This window comes from Mixophyes fleayi, chromosome 3 (assembly GCF_038048845.1).
Source record: "Mixophyes fleayi isolate aMixFle1 chromosome 3, aMixFle1.hap1, whole genome shotgun sequence".
In the NCBI taxonomy this organism is placed as follows: Eukaryota; Metazoa; Chordata; class Amphibia; order Anura; family Limnodynastidae; genus Mixophyes; species Mixophyes fleayi.
Genome location: NC_134404.1, coordinates 71662433 through 71688055, shown reverse-complemented (window position 1 = coordinate 71688055; position 25623 = coordinate 71662433). Strand labels below are relative to the sequence as shown.

General features: G+C 40.9%; 1 protein-coding gene across 3 annotated transcripts in view; it reads left to right on the top strand.

The window, feature by feature from the left end:
- Positions 1 to 25390, top strand: part of LOC142143681 (selenocysteine lyase-like) — a 66043-nt gene extending 40653 nt beyond the window's left edge. For 2 of the 3 annotated variants that reach the window (XM_075201719.1, XM_075201720.1), the window contains exons 10-14: positions 3061 to 3144; positions 3878 to 3977; positions 5529 to 5604; positions 9318 to 10797; positions 14159 to 16172. In XM_075201719.1, the coding sequence (XP_075057820.1) occupies positions 3061 to 3144; positions 3878 to 3977; positions 5529 to 5604; positions 9318 to 9495 (438 nt within the window). In that variant the 3' untranslated portion in view covers positions 9496 to 10797; positions 14159 to 16172. Of the gene's footprint in view, positions 1 to 3060; positions 3145 to 3877; positions 3978 to 5528; positions 5605 to 9317; positions 10798 to 14158; positions 16173 to 20170; positions 20274 to 21126; positions 21244 to 21372; positions 21544 to 23371 lie in introns of those variants that run through there. The other variant, XM_075201718.1, reaches the window with a different exon arrangement.
- The last annotated feature ends 233 nt before the right edge of the window (positions 25391 to 25623 follow it).

Below are 25623 nucleotides of genomic sequence, written 5' to 3'. Positions count from 1 at the left end.
ACATTCGGTTTCGCAACACACAGTGAACCACAGGTATTAGACGCATTACGTTCTTTCCTGCTTTATGCGACGCGTCCGTCAATCCACCCTTTGTTGAGGAACCGAATATCGTAAGCGTTGCATACCTGCCGGTAACGTAACTCCAAACTCACGAGCCCCCAAATTATTAAAGTAATTCTATCGTTTTAAAATAAGCATTGCCCAATCAATTGAATGTGTGTCCAAAGCACAAAGTGATTTATTTTTAACAGATGTAAATAGTCAATAATTCAATACATTATTATATCATGATAAAGTACAGTACAGCACAGCCAATACCAAAAGATAAGTACATACCAATGCAATCGCTTGCACTCGCTTGCGCACCCACGGGACCCGATGGACAATATTCTGTATAGAATATTGTGTCAGAGTTGACTGAGGCCCCAGTGAGATGCAACTAATATATATACAGTCAGTGTTTCATTGTGAACAATAGAGATGACGTAGATTGTCTCTATAGGTCCAGACGTTGGGTGGGTCCAGGCCAGACAAGTAATAGGTTGATTCAATCTAAGGAATCCAAAGGTGGGGGTCTTCTCTCCAGGGGGTCTGCTCCTTTTCATAGCCAGTATCATACAAAGGTTTTACTCTCTAATATCAATAACTAAAGTATGCAATGTGCGATCTCTTCGCCGACTGCACCGGACAGCTGCTGATGATTAGGGCTTCAATATGATATCAGGCATGACACCTTTCCTATTACCTAAACCTTTAATAACACTACAATGTACATATACTCAACATATACATTATATATATATATATATATATATATATATATATATATATATATATATATATATACTAATAATAAACCGAATACTATCTGCTCTTGAATTACAGTGTAACAGAACCAATATGAAATTATATAAATAACTAACCGTTGTAATGCGAGTGTGTGCGTGCGTATTTTACCGTGCGAACGCACCACGTCACGTAACACGTGGCGTACGCTTCGCAATACGCACGGCAAACCAATATTAAACCAATATACTTTCGTTCATCCAATTATACGACTTCAACAGTTACATCCCCCATTACTGTGTACACCACATTATTACCATGTACATTACCTGTATGTTACATCCCCCATTACTGTGTACACCACATTATTACCATGTACATTACCTGCATGTTACATCCCCCATTACTGCGTACACCACATTATTACATGTACATTATCTGTATGTTACATTCCCCATTACTGCGTACACCACATTATTACCATGTACATTACCTGTATGTTACATCCCCCATTACTGTGTACACCACATTATTACCATGTACATTATCTGTATGTTACATCCCCTATTACTGTGTACATCACATTATTACCATGTACATTATCTGTATGTTACATCCCCTATTACTGTGTACACCACATTATTACCATGTAGATTATCTATATGTTACATTCCCCATTACTGCGTACACCACATTATTATCATGTACATTATCTGCATGTAACATCCCCTATTACTGTGTACACCACATTATTACTATGTACATTACCTGTATGTTACATCCCCATTACTGTGTACATCACATTATTACCATGTATATTATCTGCATGTTACATCCCCTATTGCTGTGTACATCACATTATTGCCATGTAGATTATCTATATGTTACATTCCCCCATTACTGTGTACACCACATTATTACCATGTACATAATCTACATGTTATATTACCTCATTACTGTGTACACCACATTATTATCATGTATATTATCTACATGTTACATTCCCTCATTACTGTGTACACAACATTATTACCATGTACATTATCTACATATTATATTCCCCCATTACTGTGTACACCAGATTATTACCATGTACATTATCCACATGTTATATTCCCTCATTACTGTGTACACCACATTATCATGTACATTATCCACATGTTATATTCCCTCATTACTGTGTACACCACATTATCATGTACATTATCTACATGTTATATACCCTCATTACTGTATACACCACATTATTATCATGTACATTAACGGAGAGTTAAAAACTAATGTTTTGGTCTTAATAGATATATTACTTACAGACTGTAAAAACACACTTCTCAGTATTAAAGGCTTCCAATGCCCTTAGAGTGCACATGGTACATTTGTTTTCTTCCTAGTCAGTTCTTTTTTCCAAGGCTCGAGTTATGCTTTGTACTGCAGCAATAAACAGGATGAAAATAAAAAATATACCAAAAATATCACATTATGGAAACTGTAAAATAGTATGGAAGAAAGATTGATTTAGAAGCATCAGATCAGCATATGGTAGGATTGCTTTTTGAACACATGCATCCATCTGCCCAGAATCTTATCAAATTTCAAGTACCAGTTTTGAAGGACTCATTAAGCCTAAACTTTTGAGAGAGGGTAAGGTCTCTCGTTATATCTCTTCTATGGGCAGACAATTGCCTTCCTAACATCAACTAAGGTGAGTTAGGTATATCGTAATAGAATGCGACAATGTCATTGAGTAGTCCCATTAGGGTCAATTAAGGGCAGTAAAATCCAGGATGAAGATGTTAGAGTGGAGGACTGACCCACAGAGACTGGGCAGCACGGTGACATACTGGTTAGCACTCCTGCCTTACAGCACTGGGGTCTTGAGTTCAATTCCCAATCATGACCTTATCTGTAAGGAGTTTGCATGTTCTCTCCGTGTTTGCGTGGGTTTCCTCCGGGTGCTCCGGTTTCCTCCCACACTCCAAAAACATACTGGTAGGTTAATTGGCTGCTAACAAAATTGACCCTAGTCTGTGTCTGTGTATGTTAGGGAATTTAGACTGTAAGCCCCAATGGGGCAGGGACTGATGTGAGTGAGTTCTCTGTACAGCGCTGCGGAATTAGTGGCGCTATATAAAATAAATGATGATGATAATATGTTTAATATTTCAGTATAATAAATAAAGCCGTTTCCATCACAGACTATGGCTAAAAAATATGTGAGTAATTTACCTCCCTTGTTGTTCAGTGCTATGGAAATGACTATTGCTTTTTTTCTAGGCTGCAGAGTTAGTAAGCTTACATTGTGCTGAGTATGAGAATCACATGAAGGGTGTGCGGGACTATCTGGAGCAGAAATTACAGGTGAGTAAGTTCTTTAGAACAAAGACATTACCCAGAAGTGTGTTTTCCTTTTGGAGTGGTTTTGACTTTGGTTGTACAGCAGCGCCTAGATTTCCACCTAAGTGCATGGGCTTGCAGAGCATTACAGCAGGAGCAGAGGTTTGCATGGGCCTATAGGAGATGATGGGTGGAGTGACGGCATTCCTTGTTAAGTAAGCACCCTTACTGTATCTGTGTTTTCGCATCCAGTAATGCTAACTTTGGATTGTGGGTTTTGCTATGTCTGAGCATACTCTTCCTTCGATGTAGCTTTGAAACGTCGATTCTTGTACCTATTGTTAAATCCATTTCTCCAAACCCATCTGGGTACACTGTGCTCCACTTTACGCTCAGTGTTCAGTTCTGTGTATTGTTGGGACTGTGTATTTATTTACTTTTCTTATGTTACCCTCTCCTTTGGGGCTTCGCAACTGAGGGACATTGGGGATTTGAGAGAGGAGGAGCTTCAGTTCAGTTTAGAAAATTAACCCTTATGTGTCATCTTCTGCACCCTCACCACAACCCCATGGTAGCAGTGTCCCCAGATGGATTTAGAGAAATGGATTTAACGGTAACTACAAAAATCGTCTTTTATCTGTATTATTGTATAGTTTTTATACAGTTGTTATTGTGGATGTGTCACAGTTAATCAGAACACTACATCCTAATGATGTAAATTGGGGATTTGACTTTGTGATATATTTACTTTTTGTAGGTTGTGTTTGGAAACAGGATCAGGTTTAATTCCCACTTCCCAGGCACAGCACGACTTCCTAACACCTGCAACGTGTCACTGCTTAGACCATTAGTCTCGGGTGAGCATTCTCAAACTGTCTCTGTGACTCCCTTTATTTCTTGTCTTTCTTTCATACTGATATGTCCTGCCTGACTCATAAAAACATCACTATCATGGCTCATGCCATGAAGGCTCTGCTAAGTCTGTTTCAACAGGATTACTGCAGTAGTTCCAGTTAACAATATGATCAGATTGCGTGATTACATCAATTCAAGAGACCGCTTCTTCATAAATCCTTATCACTCTGCTTATGCCTAGCGGCTCTTGGCTTTTGCAGTGCTCGGAGTGACCATAATCCGTAGGGTGATCAGCAGATGTCACATCAACATTTGGGACCATGCTAAATTGTGGGGCTTCAAGGGGTGAGGAACTGTGACAAAATGAGTGTGATAACACTGAAACCAACCTGTTTCTCACATAATGTGGATTATAGCAAGTATTTTTTTATAGCCCTTGCTTTTGTTCCCCAGCTCAACAGACTACAACTGTATTGCCTAATTAAATGTGGCTAAGGGGAAATTGTAGCTCAATTGTGAAGCACTACGGAATTTGCTGGCGCTATATAAATAAATGTTGATGATTGTAAATATGTATATTGTGTATTGTATATTGATGATGTGACATCGAGGTTGTTATTCATTGTCCTTAAATTGAAGCCTGGTGGGTTATGGGTAAAGATCAGGTGGTCTCCAGGATACAGGTGAGGGGGCTGGAGCTGCATTCACCCCCCTCTTTCCTCTACAGGAAGCATGGAACAGCTGGGGACCCTGTGACATCACAAAGTAGTGTAAGGGATTAATTTTAGGAGAGGCTGACTGCTACCTTATCTTTGGAGAAGGGGGAAGCCAATTGGTATCCATAGGACTAGTCCAGACGTTTTGTATGCGTCCCAGCAGGGGGCTTCTGTGGAAGCACAGCTCATCTCCACTCCAGCCCCCTGATCCATGATCTACCAATGTTTAAAGAGAGAGAGGCCGATTGAGGGGGGAAGCACTGTGGAAATTTGACCCTAGAGATAATGCACCACTCCAGAGGGGGAGGTGGTGTTCATTCTGGGATTTCATCCATGAAAGGTGCAACATCTGGTTTTGGGTTGTCGTTCTCTACTAGAGTCTACATATGCAGCTGAGAGAGATCCATGGGTCATCAAGACTGGTCAGCCAGGTGACTGTAACTCCTTAAGCTAGTGGGGTAAGGGACAGATGATGTGGTAAACTTGCCTGAGATTTATTTACTGCATGTACATAATAATCTAGTGTTGTTTTTATTACAATAAATGTACTGTTGTACTTTTCTAACTGCATTTGCCTGAGTGACTATACGAATCCTAGAAGGTACTGGTAGACTTCCCTGGCATAGGAAGGCATCCGTGGGTGGCCAGCCAGCGTGAAGTGGGTAGCATTGGGCCAGAAAACCCGGTATCTTCACAGGGACCAATAGCAAAGTAATATTATTGGGAAGTGAGGGGATTTAGCACAGGGGTTAATTACAGTTGGAAAGTTTCAACCCCAGCTCAATGGGAATAATCTAATGTGTAAACTCTCAACCCTTGTTCATATTTTGGTTGCAGGCCGTGAATGGCTTTCACATTGTCATTATCTCCAAGCGAGCGTTGGAGCAGCATGTCACTCAGATCGAGGGGACAGGTATGTGAAACCATAGAAGCTGAGGTGCCATATGTATCATATATGTAATGAGTCTATAATTTTCTGCATATCATTCTCGAAAAACTGTTAGCATTCCGAGGCAATCGCTGTCATCCCATGTTCAAACTACTGCAAATGTTCAGGTATCCTTGTTCAAACTGTATGTTTCAATGAATTGCTAATAGAAGTTGTCATGACCTCTACAAGGTACAATTGGCAAAGTAACATCTTATTGCAATTTTAATGCATAGATTTTATTTGTATGCAATTTTTTTTAAAAACATAAGAAACTGACACGGAGCACAAAGTTTTGCATGTGCAAAATTCAGTCAGTGCTATTATTCTTTTTGTTTTGGAATTTTTAATTCTCTTCCTTGTAAAAAAAAAACTCAGGAATATTTCTGGTCTCATTGCTTGAGCAACATATCTGAGACATTCCTCCAGATTCTCAAAAATGTGGACACTGTGATGGCCATTCCAATATATTTATCTTTCTCTCTCGAAGTATATTTTGAATCACTATCGTTTACCAATATCCAACCTGTTCTTAGCTTCAATTTATTCACAAACTGTAGGCTTTTATAATTCACTGATATTTAGTTGAATAAAGTCTATCGTCCACCTGAAAAAAAATTCTGTGCCACTTAAATGCCATGATACCCCAGACCATAGTTTGTATAACACTCCCCATGTTTTATTGTGACAAGTTGTTTCCATACGTCACACCTTCTTTCCCAAATGTTTCATCTGTGGCTGTAGGAATTGATGAATTAGTTATTAGGCATCTTGGTAATGCAGATAGAAAATGTTTGATGTTAGCCTGTGGGTACAGTCACCTTCCAATCAGACCAACAGACACCAGTGATGTCATAAATCATACGACCTGTAGACCCAAGATGGAAAGCTCTCGTCCTATTTGGCTGCCCACAGTGGATAAATTGGACAGTGATACTGTCACTTGGTGCTTGGGCTGAGGGCCAGGAATGATGTGTATGTGGCCAATTTGAATTGATTAACACCCCTCCCCTTAAAAAACCACTAGTCCCCACAATTGAAACTTTCATATATGAACCATGAAGATGAATATAGTAATCCCCCGATGTTACGCTGTTTGATTAGTGCTTTTTTGATATAACGCTGTTTTTGTTTTATGATATATGGCTGTTATACTCTTAAAAAAATTGATGTTATACTTGGGTAGGGCATGCATAAACAAATGAGGAACACAGCTGTAGCCGAAAGCAAAACAAGTAGCAGCGATTAAAGTCTTGCAAAATAAATTTGTTTCTGTAAGTACACTACTTACATATAATACAATAAATTATTTTGTTTGTGTCCAATATGTTTGATAAACATATGTACAGTACAATACTGTAGTTAATAAATGTTGTTGTCAACTACTATTTAGTTTTAGTTTCTTTCATCAATTATTACTTAATTTTGATATAGTTTTCTGGACCTTGGGAACAAAATAATTGATTTCTATTCATTCTAATAGGAAATCAATATTCGTTTAGAGCTCTAGTTTTCAAGAACGTATTACTACCACTAAGCGGGGGATTGCTGTACATTGTTAATCTGACATTACACAGCAGCTCTGTTATAGAGTAAAGTATTACCGCCCCACTTCACTACAGACAGCTGCAACTCTAACCTCTAATGCTGGTCAAAAAGCTGAGACTCAGTCACTGTGATATCACTGGCCCTGCCTTTGACATACAATACTGTGTAAAAGGTTTAGGCATGTGTGGAAAAAATGCTGCAAAGTAAGAATGCTTTCAAAATAGAAGTGTTAATAGTTTATTTTTGTCTATTAACAAAATGCAAAGTGAATGAACAGAAGATAAACCTAAACGAAATCAATAGGGTGTGGCCACCCTTTGCCTTCAAAACAGCATCAATTCTTCTAGCTACACTTGCACACAGTCATGGATTTGGTAAGATTATAGTCAGCTGTATGATTAACCAATCATACCAAACAGGTGTTAATAATCATCATTTTCATATGGAGTTTGAAACACAGTCATTAACTGAAACAGTTGTGTAGGAGGTTTAATACTGGGTGAGGAACAGCCAAACTCTGCTGCTAAGGTGAGGTTGTGGAAGACAGTTTCATGTCACAGGTCATACCACCATGTCAAGACTGAGCACAGCAACAAGACACAAGGTAGTTATACTGCATCAGCCAGGTCTCTCCCAGGCAAAGATTTCAAAGCAGACCGGGGTTTCAAGATGTACTGTTCAAGCTCTTTTGAAGAAGCACATAGAAACAGGCAACGTTGTGGACTGTAGACGCAGTGGTCAGCCATGGAAACTTAGTGCATCAGATGAAAGACTTATCGTGCTTACTTCCCTTCGAAATTGGAAGATGTCCAGCAGTGCCATCAGCTTAGTACTGGAAAAAAAAACAGTGTACCCAAGTACACCCATCTACTATTCGGAGAAGTCTGGCCAGAAGTGGTCTTCATGGAAGAATTGCAGCCAAAATGCCAACCTTCAATGTGGAAACAAGGCCAAGCGACTCAACTATGCATGAAAACATAGGAACCGGGGTTCAAAAAATGGTAGCAGGTGCTCTGGACTGATGAGTCAAAATTTTAAATATTTGGCGGTAACAGAAGGCAGTTTGTTCGCAGAAGGGCTGGAGAGCGGTACAATAATGAGTGTCTGCTGGCAACAGTGAAGCATGGTGGAGGTACCTTGCAAGTTTGGGGCTGCATTTCAGCAAATGGAGTTGGGGATTTGGTCAGAATTAATGGTGTCCTCTGCTGAGAATTACAGGTACTTATCCATCATACAGTACCATCAGGGAGGCATCCGATTGGCTGCAGCAGGACAACAACCCCAAACATGCAGCCAATTTCATTAAGAACTATCTTCAGGGTAAAGAAGAACAAGGAGGCCTGGAAGTGATGATATGATCCCCACAGAGTAACACTATGTGTTGTTTGCAAGAAACATGGTCACCTAAAGGTCAGCTGCTGAGTGCGGAAAGTTGAAATGAATCCGCTGTAGAAACAAAGTAATTAGCAGTAGGCCAAAAATGCTATGAAAGAGGATGGCAACACTTCAGATATTGAGGCTGCCTTTAATAACAGTATAATTGCATCTTCAGTGCATACATGGTGTATTGACTCAGGAACTCCTAGTCATATGACTATTGACAAAAGCTTTTTCTCTCACCTCAACCAAATTAAGTCGGAAACAGTTACCATTGCTAATATAATCTCAAAAGGAATTCGGGAAGGTCACCTTCTCTGCCCAGTCTTCCCTACAGTCACCGGACAGATACCAGTAAAGAATGTACTGTTCCTAGTCTAGAAAGCAATGTTTTGGAATGAATTCTGTAAACACTACCTTAACCCAAGCCAGAGTCAAGGTAGGAGAGGCAACGATTGAAGATGTGAATTAAAGTTAGCAATGAAAAGTTGAAATCTCTCAAGTGTTGGTGTTAAAATATTGTTTATTCATATACTTATTGCCACAACTGCTGCACTGTATGTGGGTTTTTGTTTGTATTCCAAAAATAAAGAAGAATACTAGAAACAGAAAGTTACCAGAGATGTGTGTTGCTGCAGTGTTAGAAGCAGCTTATTAGTTTTCTTCTTCAATAAAAATATCTTCTTTGTAATGTCCCAAGTTATCTGCTGCCAACAATTAGACAAAGAGTTGACCATATTTGTATGTAAATGAATCCCCTATTTTTCCCACAGCTGTTCCCCTGTGCTGTTGAGCAGTGGCGTTCCCCCAGAGGCTGCGCGAGGTGCAATTCGCTTGAGTGTGGGACGTGAGACTTCAAGAGAGAATGTGGACTTGATTGTTGCGGATCTCGAGCAAGCAGCACAGAGACTGGAAAATAAAGATACTAACAAGGGAGATCTGAAAAACTAAAAAATGGTTCTCTTAAGGACAGTAGAAAGAATGCACACACAGCTAAAGTTACAAATCAATAAATCATAAATTAAAATGAAGAGGAGGGATCACAACCCTTTAATGTATTTCTGGTTAATAGAAGCAGAAATACTCTGATTTCTAAGATGTAATCTTAAATATGATTTTAACCTTGATAGTTCAGTGATGTGTCCTTTATGCTCAGAACATTCCTTTTGGTATAAACCTTCTCAATGGGTATCTCTGCATATCACTTAGTCTAAAAAAAAGCAGTATTGTACTGTATCAGGATAATAACGTTTCCATGATAAACTTGTACTGGCTTGCGTGATAGTTGTTGTGTTCCACCACTTTATTGTGTGCATATCAAGAACCATGCCAGGTTATTAAGCATAGTATAAAAAAATGTATATAGAAGCCAAGCACTGTAAAGGAAAGCTAAAGATTGAACTGCATTATATTTGATCTTTCTGTATTGTACAGTTACCATGCTTTCTCGTTTTGGGCTCTATATACATGGGTATTGAAAAACTAAACCTTGTACTTTGCCCGCACTTTGAGCAGAGAGCTCAAAGCATGTTCTCAAAGCCTCCCTACAGCATAGTGTCCTAAATAGTGTGTGTGAACACTGCAAGTAATTTTGACTTGAATGTGAAATGAACCCTTTTCAGAAAGTGTGTGTATGTTTGAATACAAAACAATACAATAATTTTTGGACTATGATTGTAAAAGTTTGCTTAGCAGGCTTTGCGTTGAATGTCATTGCCTATGTGTACAAGCCCTTGCACATAACAAAAGTTAAACAGCTCCCTTAATTCATTCTGCACTATAGACTGATACTGATGGCCTAAGCAGAATTTGTTATTGGTTATATGAAGAGTATAATAACAGAAAGCTTACTGAAATCACTGTAATAATATTTGTTTTCAGCCATTAGTTATCATGAGAAGGACAGGAGGGATGTGCCTATAGAACAGATATTGTACAGACACCAAGAGCATAGGAATGTGCAACTCAACAATGAGATTCTGATGCTAAGAATGTATCTCACTGTATGTCTCTTTTGTTATATAAATGCATCCTGTATTTCTCACTTTCTGTGCTTGCAATTGCTAACTGTCCATTAAGAATATGCTAAAGGTATGAAAAGAATGCATTCATCTATATATGTTTGGTTTTGGACTACATTTACAACACACAATGGGCCTGAGTCATTAAAAAGAGCAAAGCATAAAAAAGGAGTAACTTTGCACCTGGGCAAAACCATGTTGCATCGGAGGGGAGGTTAATATATAATGGGAGGCAGGGCCGGACTGGCCATCTGGCACTTCTGGCAAATGCCAGAAGGGCCGATGGCTATATGGGCCGGCCCAACTCCCCCTGTCTTCTTGGTGGCTGGTGGTTCCAGGAACCAGCCACCTCTGCTGCGCGCTCCCCAGCTCCCTTCCCCGTTATGCTGTGCAGCCAGTTACACTGGTGAGTTTCCTGTTTTTTTTTCTAATTTGTTTTTTTTTTTACTGAAGAGGGGGGGGTGCCCGCGATTTTCGGGGGGTGCCCGCGATTTTCGGAGGGGGGGGGGGGTCGCGGGGGTGCCGCGATTTTCGGGGGGTGCCCGCGATTTTCGGAGGGGGGGGTTGCGGGGGTGCCGCGATTTTCGGGGGGTGCCCGCGATTTTCGGAGGGTGGTCGCGGGGGTGCCGCGATTTTCGGGGGGGGGGGGGGTGTCGCGGGGGTGAGAGCCAGGGGGTGCTGGGAAAGGGGATGAGAGCCAAGGGGTGCTAGGAGAGTGGGTGAGAGACAGGGGGTGCTGGGAGAGGGGGTGAGAGAGTCGAAGGGGGTGCTGGGAAAGGAGGTGAGAGAGCCGAAGGGGGTGCTGGGAAAGGGAGTGAGAGCCAGGGGGTGCTGGGAAAGGGGGTGAGAGAGCCAAAGGGGGTGCTGGGAAAGGGGGTGAGAGAGCGGAAGGGGGTGCTGGGAAAGGGGGTGAGAGAGCGGAAGGGGGTGCTGGGAAAGGGGGTGAGAGCCAGAGGGTGCTGGGAGAGGGGGTAAGAGAGCCGAAGATGGTGCTGGGAGAGGGGGTGAGAGAGCCGAAGGGGGTGCTGGGAAAGGGGATGAGAGCCAGAGGGTGCTGGGAGAGGGGGTGAGAGAGCCGAAGGGGGTGCTGGGAAAGGAGGGGAGAGAGCCAAAGGGGGTGAGAGCCAGGGGGTGCTAGGAGAGGGGGTGAGAGAGCGGAAGGGAGTGCTGGGAAAGGGGATGAGAGAGCGGAAGGGGGTGCTGGGAGAGGGGGTGAGAGAGCCGAAGGGGGTGCTGGGAAAGGGGATGAGAGCCAGGGGGTGCTGGGAGAGGGGGTGAGAGAGCCGAAGGGGGTGCTGGGAAAGGAGGTGAGAGAGCCGAAGGGGGTGCTGGGAAAGGGGGTGAGAGCCAGGGGGTGCTGGGAGAGGGGGTGAGAGAGCCAAAGGGGGTGCTGGGAAAGGGGGTGAGAGAGCGGAAGGGGGTGAGAGAGCGGAAGGGGTTGCTGGGAAAGGGGGGGAGAGCCAGGGGGTGCTGGGAGAGGGGGTGAGAGAGCCAAAGGGGAAGGGGGTTCTGGGAGAGGGGGTGAGAGAGCCAGGGTGGTAGGGGGTGCAGGAAGAGGAGTGAGAGAGCCGGGGGGTAGAGGGTGCAGGAAGACGTGTGAGAGAGCCAGGGGAGTAGGTGGTACAGGAAGATGTGTGAGAGCCAGCGGAGAAGGTGGTGCAGGGGGTTAAGTGAGAGGGACAAAGGAGAAGATGGTGCAGGGGCATAGGTAAAAGAAAGTGTAAAGGGAGAGACATCTTAAGAATGGGAATGTCAGGGATGCAGCCATCATAAAACACAAGTAGTAATGAAGAATGGAAATGCACAGAGGGGACAAGTGTTAAAAAAACAAAAAAAAAACAAGCCTTCATACTCCATTCACTTATATTTTCTATACCCCCACTCCTAAATTTCTGCTTCGACCACTGCCCTCTATTCCTGCTCCCGACTGCCTGTGTGAGCTGACAGCTGCTGATCCCTCCTCGCCCAGCGCGCCCAGTAGGAGAACAGAACACAGGATGCCATAATCAGGTAAGTTCATATATTTTCTCGTGTGCAATATGTTTTTAACCATCCTTTCTTGAACTGGGGACACTACAGCGTATCCAATAATGTTTAACACTATGTATTGCTCATTATTGCGCTGTAAAGTTTTTTGCATATTTATCTGTACAGAGATTTTTAATTAAGAGGAAAAAACATTGCTTGTCATAAATTTTATCTGTAATTGTGTCAATATATCTATTTTTGTTTGCATTGTAAATGATGTATTAAGCTGCTCTTGGGAGACTCACACTCAGTATCTGATATGCTGTACCAATTTTTATTTGTGAATGAGTTTTTATCTGAGCTTTACTAATGATTTGGGGGCACTACTATGCCATAATATGATTTGTGGGCACTTCTGCATGACCGAATATGTATTGAGGGTAATACTATGTGGCATAATATGACCGTGGGGCACTACGATGTGGCATAATATGAACTGGGCACACTACAGTGTGGCATCATATGAACTTCTGCCAAAGGCAAGTCTTTCATTGTTGAATATGACGGGAGCCCAAAGAAGTTGCTGTATCGGGGCCCAAAATTCCTCTTGTCAGCCCTGCCTGTGAGTCAAGGCGGTAGACGCCTCCAGGTAAATAATCTAGATGTTTCCTATCTAATCAAACTGATGGATCACATCCAATTATTTCTCACCCACCTCCTCTATCCCCCTTAATTTATATACTGTGTTATTTAAAATGAATAGAAAAGACGCATATCCAATTACTGTAGTAAAACAAAAATATTTTTCTGTGACATTTTGCTGTAGATGGAAATACTTTTAATGCGGCCGTGTGGGTTCAACTGATCATTCAATAGTTATGTTTTTTTTAGATATATGTTAGTTTTATTTCATGTGGAATGATTCATGAAAATTCTGCCATTACTATTTAATTGAGGGAATAGGGTACCTGTTACCTATATGTGTGTGTAAGTACTCTGTTGGTTGTTGCTATTTTGTGGGAGATTTGAAAAAAGCAAAACATTGTTTCCTACAGTGGCGTCTGTATAATTGGTGGTATTGCTGTAGTATGGGGTGGCGTGCTGGTGGCAATGTTGTAGTGTGTTTGGTGCTTAGTATTGCTAATAAGTAGGAGAGGGTATTGCTATAATGTGGGGGGTGACGCTGGACGCTGTAATGTGGGGGGTGATGCTGAATGCTGTAATGTGGGGGGTGATGCTGGACGCTGTAATGTGGGGGATGATGCTGGACGCTGTAATGTGGGGGGTGATGCTGAATGCTGTAATGTGGGGGGTGATGCCGGTTGCTGTAATGTGGGGGTGATGTAGTATGAGTGTGTGTGGGGGGTTATTTATTGCTGTAATTTGGGTACTAATAATGTATTGTCATGGTGTTTATTGATGTAATTGGGGTGCTAATAATGTAATGTTGAGGGTCATTAGGAGAAATAAATACCCCCCCCCACACACACACACTCATACTACATCATGTTGTACTGCGCCAGCATCAGTGTGCAACAATATAGTGCATGGAGCCCACAACACGTGGGCCTGTGTGCTTTAAATGCCAGGGCTGATTTTTAGTCCCAGTCCGGCCCTGATGGGAGGACAGATTTATAATAGGGGTTGTGCATGTCCTAGACCAGCTTTAAATTTCAGGGTAAAACTAAAGCTATCAGTATTTGTGTGCTACATGAAAAATAGCCAGTATTTAACATATATGCAAAATAATAAACTAATATGCACCCCTTGCATTGTAACCTGGTTTGTCCAGGAGCAAACTTACTCCTTTTTTTTTTTTTTTTGCTTTGCTCTCCTTAATGACTTAGGCCCAGTATGTGAGCAACATTATTGCTTAGAATGCAATTAGCAGGTTGATACTTTTTGTCTGTTTTTTAGTTGTTATGGAGCTGTACACTGCTAAGGACTCTGCGAGACAGGGGTAGGATAGGTGCATCACAAGATAGTTATCCATTAGATTGAAGTCATCGTTTTGATTGATGTTTGTAATCTGTGGTGCAGGTAGATATATTAGTCATAAGATGGTCACACTCTCTGCAATACGTTTTATGGGGAAGACAGCCAAACAATCAGGTCCGATAGTGCGATTGGCACTGATCTGCTTATTTGATTGTGGACCAAACAAATGTATCACAATGACCCAATGTAATGCGGCCTCTCACACATGTGTAGCTAGCTTTAGCTGTAAACTGCACTCACTAGAATATAGACAAATATAAATATAGACACAGACAAATAAAACTGCCATATCACTAGGATAGTACTATGTTTACATTGTGTATGTGACAGTATTCGTTCCACTGTAGTAAGGTGCCATGTTTTATAATAGATATTTCTTAAATACACAACTTTAATATCATATCCTATGGTAAATCAAATAATAATCTTAGTCTGGCATTTAGCTTCAAAGCCCATTATTCAATTTTGAGCAAATAATGTATTTTCCTTTACAGCTAAAAATGTTAAGCTTAACTTTACATTTATATTTGTTATATTTAATTTATTTGGCCATACACAGTGTTTTTGTAAAATTAAGCTCATGGGGATAGACCCTAAATTTAGAACTGTGAGTTTGTATAAAAATTATTTATACTGAGACGTGTAACATGCACATAGATGTCTGTCCAGTAAAATGCATATATTTTTTCTCTCTGTCATCAGACATTAAAAGGTAACAGACACTGAGAGTATCCTTAATCATTAATGGTTACTTGACCAATATTGTTTCCCAGGTAACTGTGGACCTCATGGTAATATCGCTAGGGAGTTTGGTAATAAAGCTGCTCTACTGGCTGGACAACACAGCACTCCCCCAATGAGCTCTACCGGCTAACAATAAGATATCTCTTACACGTGATGATACAAGCTAACGACTTCCATCAGTAAGTACTGTACACACACGTATTGCTTTCCCAGAACAAGGCTCTGAACATAAACTAATCTGTATCACTTAGAGAGATTCTGTACAAGGAACCTAAAGGCTCTTCACTACTTATATATTACAGCAATAGCAGTCCTAAAACAGAAGGCTATAAAGTAGCATTTCCTTACAAAACCAAACAGCTGCATACCGAACATTGCATTTATTGTGAAGTTGATACTTATCACTGCTGGTCCTGCAATCTAGGGGTGATAATGTCCTAAAGATTGGCAGTGGGGTAGGAATTCTAATCTTACATGCTCAGCTGTCCAGCTGGAAATGGAACCCTGAGTACCTGGTGGCTGGTGTACAGCCTGGTTCCAGGTGGCTAGTGTACAGCCTGGTTCCAGGTGGCTAGTGTACAACACAGAGCTCAGTTCCTGCTGGCCATTTTACTAGATCCTAGTCACAGATCACAGGTGGAGAACAAGGGTGTGATTAATTTATGATTTAGCTAGTTAGTGCTGTGAAGGAAGCTTAAATAGCTGGGTTTGTGTTGTAGATGGGGCAACTGACGCCAGACAGTGGCCGTTGACTAGTGAGGGGTCCGAGTGACTAGGTAAAAGGATTTGCATGGAATTCTAAATACTTCTGTTCGTTTGATTGCTCGAACTACAAGAGTTGCTGTCTGTACCATCCTGACATACATGAATAAAACTACAGCAAAGTGGTTCAGCAAATCTGTGTTAGCATCAATTGTTTGGCATACTTTTCATACTACCTATAGAAACTGTACTTACTGAAGATCTGCACTGGAATTGCTACACCGCAACCATAGCATAGCTCTACTTAACATAAGGTGTGAGAGTTACTTGTCATTTGTCCATCTGGTATATTGCTTGATTCGAACAAATGGTTGGTATTTAATATAGAGTACTGCAGCTACCAACTCACCAACAAACATAGAACCTTTTATTTGTGTGGGCTAATTGTGATGTTTCCTATATAGATTACAATGCACTTCACTTCAAATTACTATTTTGCAAGTAGCAGTTTATATTTAGACAGAAAAAGACTGTTTGATAAGAGAACAGGGAAGAGCAAGCAATGAATGGTTTGAGGAGCTATAGCAGTGGTAGGAAGGATTTGTAGACATCTCTCATAACAGTAATAAGCACTTGACAACATTATTGTACTATACTGTTGAAGCTCCTGGATCATCCTCTTATGATGTAACCCTATCCAGATATCATAGTGCCTGTTGCTCCATTATAGACATAGTTTATAATATCCAAAACCACCAGAACAGCCGCACAGGCTCAAAGATATAGGAAGTTGCAGTGAGTAATGTGCAGAAAGAAATGTAGGCGACAATTGACTCTTATCAGTTCATTATCCAGTGTTGTCATTTGGTTGGCAAGACGACTCCCAAACAAGACCGCACAGCCTAAGAAAGTATGATACTGCCCAAATACCTAACTGGTAACACTTTAATACGCCACTTATATATTAAATGGCAGGCCCAGGTGCAGTGGTCGATACGTTTATATAGATATGATATAATTTTCATAATAGGAAAATAATATGCATCATTTGGCTGCTGTAAGCATTAAATTATGCTGATGCCCCCAATTCCTTGTATGTGTATTATGCACACATATGGTTAAACACTTACATAGAGAACAGTAAAATGCAGTACAGAATTTGTATATGCACAGTGGTTCCCAGTAATACATGACACATAGGTCCAGGGGCATAACTAGTAATTTGGGGGGGCACAAGGTTTGTAGGAAGGGGCACCCCCCTCATTTACCCTAGAGGGTTGACCAACCATCTTCTCTCATTGGCGGCTGCTTTGGTGCATGCTAGTCTGCACTTCCTGCCCAGAGAGGAAGGGAACATCAAAGGAACTTTTTCTTCTGATCTTAGAATGCCTGTTCACCTGCACAGCATTCTGGGGCTTCAGTTGTGTTGTCTGCAGTCACACAGAAGGGAGCACATCAAACTGACTACTCACCATTGACCTCACACTATTCTCTGAGTCCAGCGCTCAGTGGTGGTGGCAGGGGGAAGAAGGGCAGCATGGATGACAGCGACATGAACCCCAGCAGCTTTGGGAACCTCAACTGTTAATAAGTGTCCATGCACAGGACAAAACTCATAAAACTGTTATTAAATTTATCTTTAAACTCTGTCTTGTGCTGTCACAGCCACTGACCATGTCTCTGCATTTCAAACAAATGGGTTTTGGGGGGAGGTTAACATGAGCACCCCCAATCATTTAATAAATTTGGCTCCTATGTTTCTCATGTCTGGTGAATTTATGCTTGGGGGTAAATGTATTAATGTCCGGATTCTTCAACTCCGGCGTGTTCAGCGTCTTCGGTGATTAAATTTAAAGCGGCGCTGCATTGTAAAGGGAAGTTTCCCTTTACAATGCAGCGCCGCTTTAAATGTAATCGCCGAAGAACCTGAACACGCCGGAGTTGAAGAATCCGGACATTAATACATTTACCCCCTGGTGTATTGTGCTGACAAAAAGTGCTCTTTGTCATTACATGTGTAAAATGGTAAAATGCATATCTTGCTGCTACATAAATTGGTACAGATAAGCAACTGGATAAACAATATTTATGCATCGGGACTTTTAATGTCTTCTTCCGCCGCATACAACGAGTGATCAGAAGGACAGGACACACAAACAGGTACAAAGAGGTCAGATTTCTGGTGACCTGCCAAATTTCCAAGTTAAATATTAATGAGAACAAAATCACTGCGAGATGTAGACTGATTCTCTGTTCTTGGTCTTCCTGTGTCTGACATTCATTTATCACCATAATTCATAAGCCTATAATGCAGGCCTGTCCAACCTGCGGCCCTCCAGGTGTTGTGAAACTACAAGTCCCAGCATGCTTTGCCAGTAGACAACCTGTTGATAGCTGAAAGGGCATGCTGGGACTTGTAGTTTCACAACATCTGGAGGGCCGCAGGTTGGACAGGCCTGCTATAATGCATCCTCCTCAGCATTCTGTTTGAGCAATCTCGCCCCTCAGTATCATCTCTATTTTTCTGGCATATCTATATAGATCACTTTGTTTTGTTTTGATTAGTTAAAGTCAGAATGGTGATTTGTAATTGACGCTTTGAAAATGCCGCCTTTCCAGCAGTTTTTTTTTTCAGTTCACCCTTTCATATATCTGCGGTTTTTAAACTGCCCAACATAAACTGCAAAAAACTTTGATTTTAAAAAATCACAGCTTCTTACAATCCCCCCTCCAGGGGCTAAATTTTTCAAGCTGAGGGTTTGAAAGAGTGGAGATGTTGCCTGTAGCAACCAATCAGATTCTAGCTGTCATTTTGTAGAATGTACTAAATGATAACTACAATCTGATTGGCTGCTATAGGCAACAACTCCACTTTTTCAAACCCGTAGCTTGACAAATTTACCCCCAGATGTTCAATAGATGGAAGTTTCAGTAAGCCTAAAATACAACTTACATAAAACACCTATTGGTAACATTTCAAATATAGTCTTAAAAACATCAGAACTGAAAATATAGGAGGTAAAATTGTAATCATGGAAGGGGTGTGTTATTTCCTATGCACTTTAGATGTCCTGTATTAAAACCTATTAAATGAAACTACAGACGTTTGTCTGAGTCTGATAGCTTCTACTGAGCTGCATAGTAAATATACTTACAATCCCTAAACATTTATTATTGTTTATTTATATAGCACCACTACACCTCCTAATTACACAGCGCTGTTCAGAAAATACTTAATCATTCACATCAGCCCCTGTAGCGTTGGAGCGTACAGGCTAAATTCTCTGGTACACACACACACACACACATACATACCAGGGTCCATTGTTGTCAGCAGCCAATTACCCTACTAGTATATTCAAGTCAATCTATGAGAATGTTCAATTAATATACAGTATATATAAAGGAAGGATGCAGAACTGTCCAAAAATATCTTGAGTGTATGTAAATAGATGTCACATTTCCTGAGACTATTTTCTGTCATCTCTGGCTCTCCTTCCCTCTATCTGTCAGTTCTTTGGGAGCTGTGAAAAGCCTTTATTTCCAGTGACCTTTGCCCAAGGCGCTCAACGTGTGTCTCATTTCATTAATGAATCGGATGTGCCACAGATCTTGCCTTTTAGTTACATGATCTCCCCATCTACCAGTCCAGGGGGGCTTTTTGTAAGTGACAATGGGTGGGGGAGGCAGTTAAGCGAATCAGTAGCACAATAAGTGCAGGTAACATATCCCACATGCCTATAAAACCCCCCTTCTCCCAGACATCCTACACCGAGGTCCCCGCCTCCCTTTTGCACTACACCTCAATTATTATTGCTACAAGATCCCCCACCTGTGTCTTCCATAGCAGGTAGGTCAGCTGAGAGAGGCACAGAGACAGACAGGTTTGTTGGGAAAGGATAAGCGTCAGGCACACCGTCTGCTCCTTAATGGGAACACAGGTGTTTGGGGGAAGCAAAGCATGAAGCATTTTGAAGGTTAATGATGTGTGAAAGTGAGAGGGGAGCAGTAGACTAATAGAATTTACATTACCGATAGGTGTGTAAAGGGGGAGGATAGGTGAGGAAGAAGTGACCTGCAGATCAACAGGAATGAAGATAAAAACCTGATGAAGGGACCTGTGATAAACCATGGAATAGTCCAATTATTTTATGCTTAAGGTTATTATTACATCTGTAGATGTATATTTCCAGTGTCATCATGGAGTCCTCGGAGCAAGCAGTGATTTCGGAGCAGAGGTTGGGAAGACGCTATATTTCAAAAGCCAAGATCGCCGCACTTTTCTCCACCACCACCGTATGCAAACTCCAGAATTAACCTTTTAGTTTCTTCCTATCATTTTCTACTGTTTTACTTTTCATTCATTCCAGTGTAAGACTTAAATGCTCCCAGCATATGCATTTCTACATGTTCCTCAATAGCATTGTCTTCCTTTTATTATTACCCATAACAATAGTTAGCCTTCCAGCCTGTGCTGCACTATTACATTTTGTAATATGTATCTTTATTTCAGGCTGCCCAAAAATTATTCACTGCTAAGTCTGGGAGTTTATGACAAACTTTGGTTTTTGGGCCACTACAAATTAGGAAGCGATGTTTGGTGTCCACATGTCATGGGAGTTAGTGTAACCTTCTGAACCTCAACTATGATTTATGTTTTACTTACAGCTACATTGGCAAAATATAATTGGGTCACATTTATTAATGAGCATAGACTAATTTAAAGAAAGATACCAAACCCATGCATGTGATTGTACTAGGTTGTGGTTTGTTACTCAAACTGGTGTACATCAGTTTTTGGTCGCACAGAGCAGCAGTACATGTTAACTGCAACTTTTAGATACAATAGGGTTATAGAATTAATGGTGACAGGTGTACAAGGATTTGGGCTTGATACATTTCCTATTTCACACTACATATTAGTCTGTCTGAGGCTTTTTCTTATAGTATACTCCTTTTCTCACTTGTATCATTAATCACAATAAGTCAGATTAGACATGTGCAGTATGTGTACCTTTTATGTATGTATGTATGTGTATATATATATATATATATATATATATATATATATATATATATAAAACTTTATCTCTCTTTCTCCTTGTCATGTTCTCTTGTCTACCTGTCACTTACTGATCTTTTTATTTAGAGAGGTCCACGGGGAGAGTCGTCTGGGAAGCTACAGGATGTGTTACGACTCCCAGATAGATCAAGAATAAATCAGTGTTTCCAGAAAGCAAGAATCACTGGGATTTTTCTTCAAACTGTGAGTTTTCAGTGATCTAGATGTGCTTCAAGTCAATACATTTACATTCAGGCTCTAACTCTAAATTAATGTATCTGTTTTTTTAAATAAAGTGTTTAGTTTTATCTATGCTTGCAATGTAATTTCTAGGCAGAACGTGCTGACAATCAGGGAGAAGATGGCCTGTTTGAGTCAAGCTCATCGGTGGACTTGGATGCTTTAGTACCTACACATGATGAACAAGGGAGATCAATACCAGAGTGGAAGAGGCAGGTGATGGTCCGTAGATTGCAAGCTCATCTGGAAGAAGAGTCCAAGCCGGTAAGACCAGTGGCAATAGCAGCCTTTCAGTACAATTTATTTAACTATGCTGCACAATTTGTAAAAGACAGAAAAACTTCAAGTGCATATTTTAATTCCTTTTGGCCTTGTACACATTTTAGCATTTAATGCTTTTAAAAGCACTTTTACGCTGATATCCAAAAAATTATGCAAGGGAACGGTCCTGTACACACACACTTTCTGATGATCATATGCTTTGTACCATATCAAGTTCAGCTATGCCTGCAGCGTGTAAAAGTGTGAAGATAATGCACATTAAGTACAGTGAACTATGCTGCAGACAAGCTTTGAACACTGTTGAAAGTGAGGACAAGCATTGTCTTTCTTTCAGTGTCTGTGTGCACAAGCCCTTACTACAAATGCTCTATTTTGGAGGTTTGAACACCTAGACTAAATTACATGTCTAACCTATCTCACTGTGGCTTTCATTGCTGACACAATTATGGGACTTTTAAAACAATTAAATTCTCAAATCTATAGGTCACCTGTTACTGACCTTTGTTGCACTCCACTGTTCCGTTGCATAAATAAAATGGCAATAAATGACATTGTTCTAGGACGTTAGGCCCATTCATTGTCTTGAACAGTTTGGAGGTTAGTTGGGCATATAAGTATATAGATTTATAATAATAATAAAAACAATTCTATAATCCTCATACCACCAGTAGGACGTTATTTCTTCATTGTTCCTTTTTCATTGCAAAGCCATCCTAAAATCTTCCTTTGCATGGTTATATTGCACAGTAGCCAATTATTTCTATCGACATTTACCATTGCCTGATAGATTCTTAAGCAATATCAGCAAGTGAAGCTGGTTTAGATGGAATGAAATCCAGCAACATACAATCTACAGTTGCCCACTATTAAGGTCACTGAGATCTTCTCCTTAAGTCATGCAAATAATTGCAGCCACAACAACATCTGAATAGCAGGTACATACGTACACAATGGGCATGCTGCAATGTATTTTAGTTTATGTCTGCACTTACTACCCGAGTATGGTAGTCCTGCCCCATTACCTTTGTGTTTTCTTACCTCTCTCTCTACCTGTGCTGCCTAGTCCTCTTCTCTGCTTGTTCAATGTACATTTCCCTGTACCCTTTCTTTACTTACTCCCTTGGATTTCTCCTACTTTCCCATATATAGTAATTCCTATTGTCCTATCCTATATGCCTATAGTCTCTCCATCCATGTTATTCATTCTGACAATCTCTCCCCCCCTGCTAACCGATATACACGTAAATTAACACACCCCGGCTCTCCTACTGTATTTGTCCAGTATCTCTCTTTCACTCATGAGCTCAGCTGATGTTTGACAAAGGCTTCTCTGTAAAGGGAAGTAAACTGATGCAAACAGAAGAGTAACAAAACACCAGAAGAAGTAGAAGCCCAATGTCTAAATCTATTGACCATATAACAATGACACAGAGAGACTTGTGAGTTCAAATTGCAGTGAGGGCCTTTTATGAGCTTGGACAAGAACCTCTATGACCTCAAGTATTGGGCACAAAAATCAAACTGAATTTTTTAAGGGCATAGATTTCCTCCCCAAGCCTGCTTGCAGAGTACACATTTTACAAACTATGTACAAGATATGTACTGCATGTATAACATATGTGACTCCATTCTTGATTGTAAAGTGAGCTCCCCTTTCCGAGACAATACTACTGTTACAAGTAGAAAGGAGGAGCAGACCAACAATTTCATTAAGTATAATTATATGTATGTAATACTTCTTTATTTTTTTATCTTACTAAAGGTATATTATCCATAATCCTATTCTTAGTTTTACTGCTTATTTTCATAGGGGGAATTATGTTATTCCCATTCCCGGAGTGCCCTGCTGGGCCCATATGGTGAGCTAGTTACTGAGGAGGAGCTCTGTATCTTTGATGGACAGATGGAAGGACTCCGCCGCCGCCGAGAATGCCAGCAGTACGAGAAGGAACTAAAGAGGCAAGTGAGACAGCTGCAAGCCCTTCTGCCCACACCTTTGATCAACATCAGCATCAATCCAGGTCTCCTTGAGCAGAGAGAGGACCCAGAGTGGTGTGCATGTATGTCAAATGTGATCAACAGTATGTCTAATCTTCTGTCCATTACTAATGGAACATCAGACTCTGCTAACGAGGTAGTCAAAAAACAAAGAATTTGTTCTCCTTCACCATCTCCAATGAAAGAGCTTCTACAGTGTGGGGTGTCAGTGCAAAGCCTGAGGGTTCAATTTGAGAAACAACAACAACCACGTGGCCAGTCTGCAGTCAAGTCACCTAAAGGAAAAAGAGAGTCAGATGATTGCTGTGATTCAGGGATAAGCTCAGAAGAATCTCCATCTATCAGGGATTCTCCTGTTCCCCCTCGAACATTGAGGAAAGAGCGCATTGTCCTATTGTTTCTAAGCCACTGGAAGAGGTCGGCATATTCTCTACATGCTGCAATAAGGGCTACAGAGAGCACAGACACCAAGGAAACTGTGGCAGACAATCATCATTATCAGAATACAGAGAATTCAAATTACATTCCCAATATAGTCCAAAGAATAGAAGACATGGAGGCAAAAAAATGTGATGCTGCAATATCAAACAGACAAACTCTTAAAAATGATTCAAAAGAGAGGACCCAGAAAGTAATATTAAGCATTGAGGGAAACGAGGCTATACCCGAGAACACTGAGGGCAGTCATGGAATAAGGAATGGACAAGATACTTTGGGAGGTGGAGTTTCTCCTCATGTAGGTGGACTTCTGGAACAACTATTAAAGCAAAGAACCACTGTTCAACGCCTAATTGGGAATTGGCGGTCAGTTTCCCCAGGTACCTCTTACTCTTCTAGAGACTCACCTGCTCTTCAGTCTCCTGAACATATTCTGTCAACATCTCGTGGCCATACTCCTATTAATCATGACAGTCTTACACTGGACTTGTTCATGTTGGGATACTTCAGACTTCTTGAACAGGATCTACCAGAAGAGGAAAGGCGGATGAGACATTTACTCTGTTTTGAAGTTTTTGACCAGCTGGGACGCTATGGCTGGCCTACAGCTAGAGAATTTCACTGTACTGTCTTACAGGAGATAGCCACTGGACAGCGCACGTGGTCTGATGGCTTTGAGGACATCAAAGCTCGATTTTTTGGCCCTGGCACAGAACGCATAGAGAAGGAAAGCAAACTTCCCCCGATTTCTGAGGGCCATGATATATGTCAGTGCATTGAGCGAAGTTTCTCATTCTGGAAAGAGAAGGAGGCTGAAATATTTGGAGCAGACTCCTAAAGCATGATTAATATAGGGAGAAAATGCACTATTCACTATATTCTTTCACAGGTACTTTGACTGAACTGATTACAAAGACGCTTCTGGAGGACAATGTACTTTAGCTGATCACGCTATAAGAGCACGTCATAGTCATGCGTGTGTATATGACTGGCGCTGCTGCAGGGGTGCAGTGACCCTGGGTCTCAGAGCTGAGGATGCTTCTCCATCTGCTGCTGCTGAGGCATGTGCAGTGAGAACCCTATTAGATTTCACTTCTTCTCCGGTGGATGGACTGATATCGCCTCCATCCACCCCCTATTGTGAAGTAGGGCCCGGTGATTATATGTTACGCCCCTTTGTGTGTGCAGATGTATGTATATATATTTATGTATGTATGCATGTTATATTACTATAGTGTCACACCACGTTTCTATCACACAGTAGTAATTACTTGTTTCATGTTTAACTAATGTAACTCTTTAAATATAATTGTAAGCAAAAACAACTATATACTCATCCTAATACGGAAAAATATCTTCAGAATCAAATGTCAGTGTGACTGATATACCTGCTGAAAAATAAACATATGTTTATTTAATTAATTCAGGAAAATATAATAGGATGAATTCAGTTTTTAAAAATTGTGATATGTATTTATGACATTAATAATACTATGGATGAATAAGACATAAATGTATAATAGTGTAGGTTGTGAGCACAGTTGACTCTTCCATACGACCCTGGGACCATCTTGATACCTAGAAGTATTTGTGTGTTCAACTTTAAAAATCTAAGGAGGGGGCAGC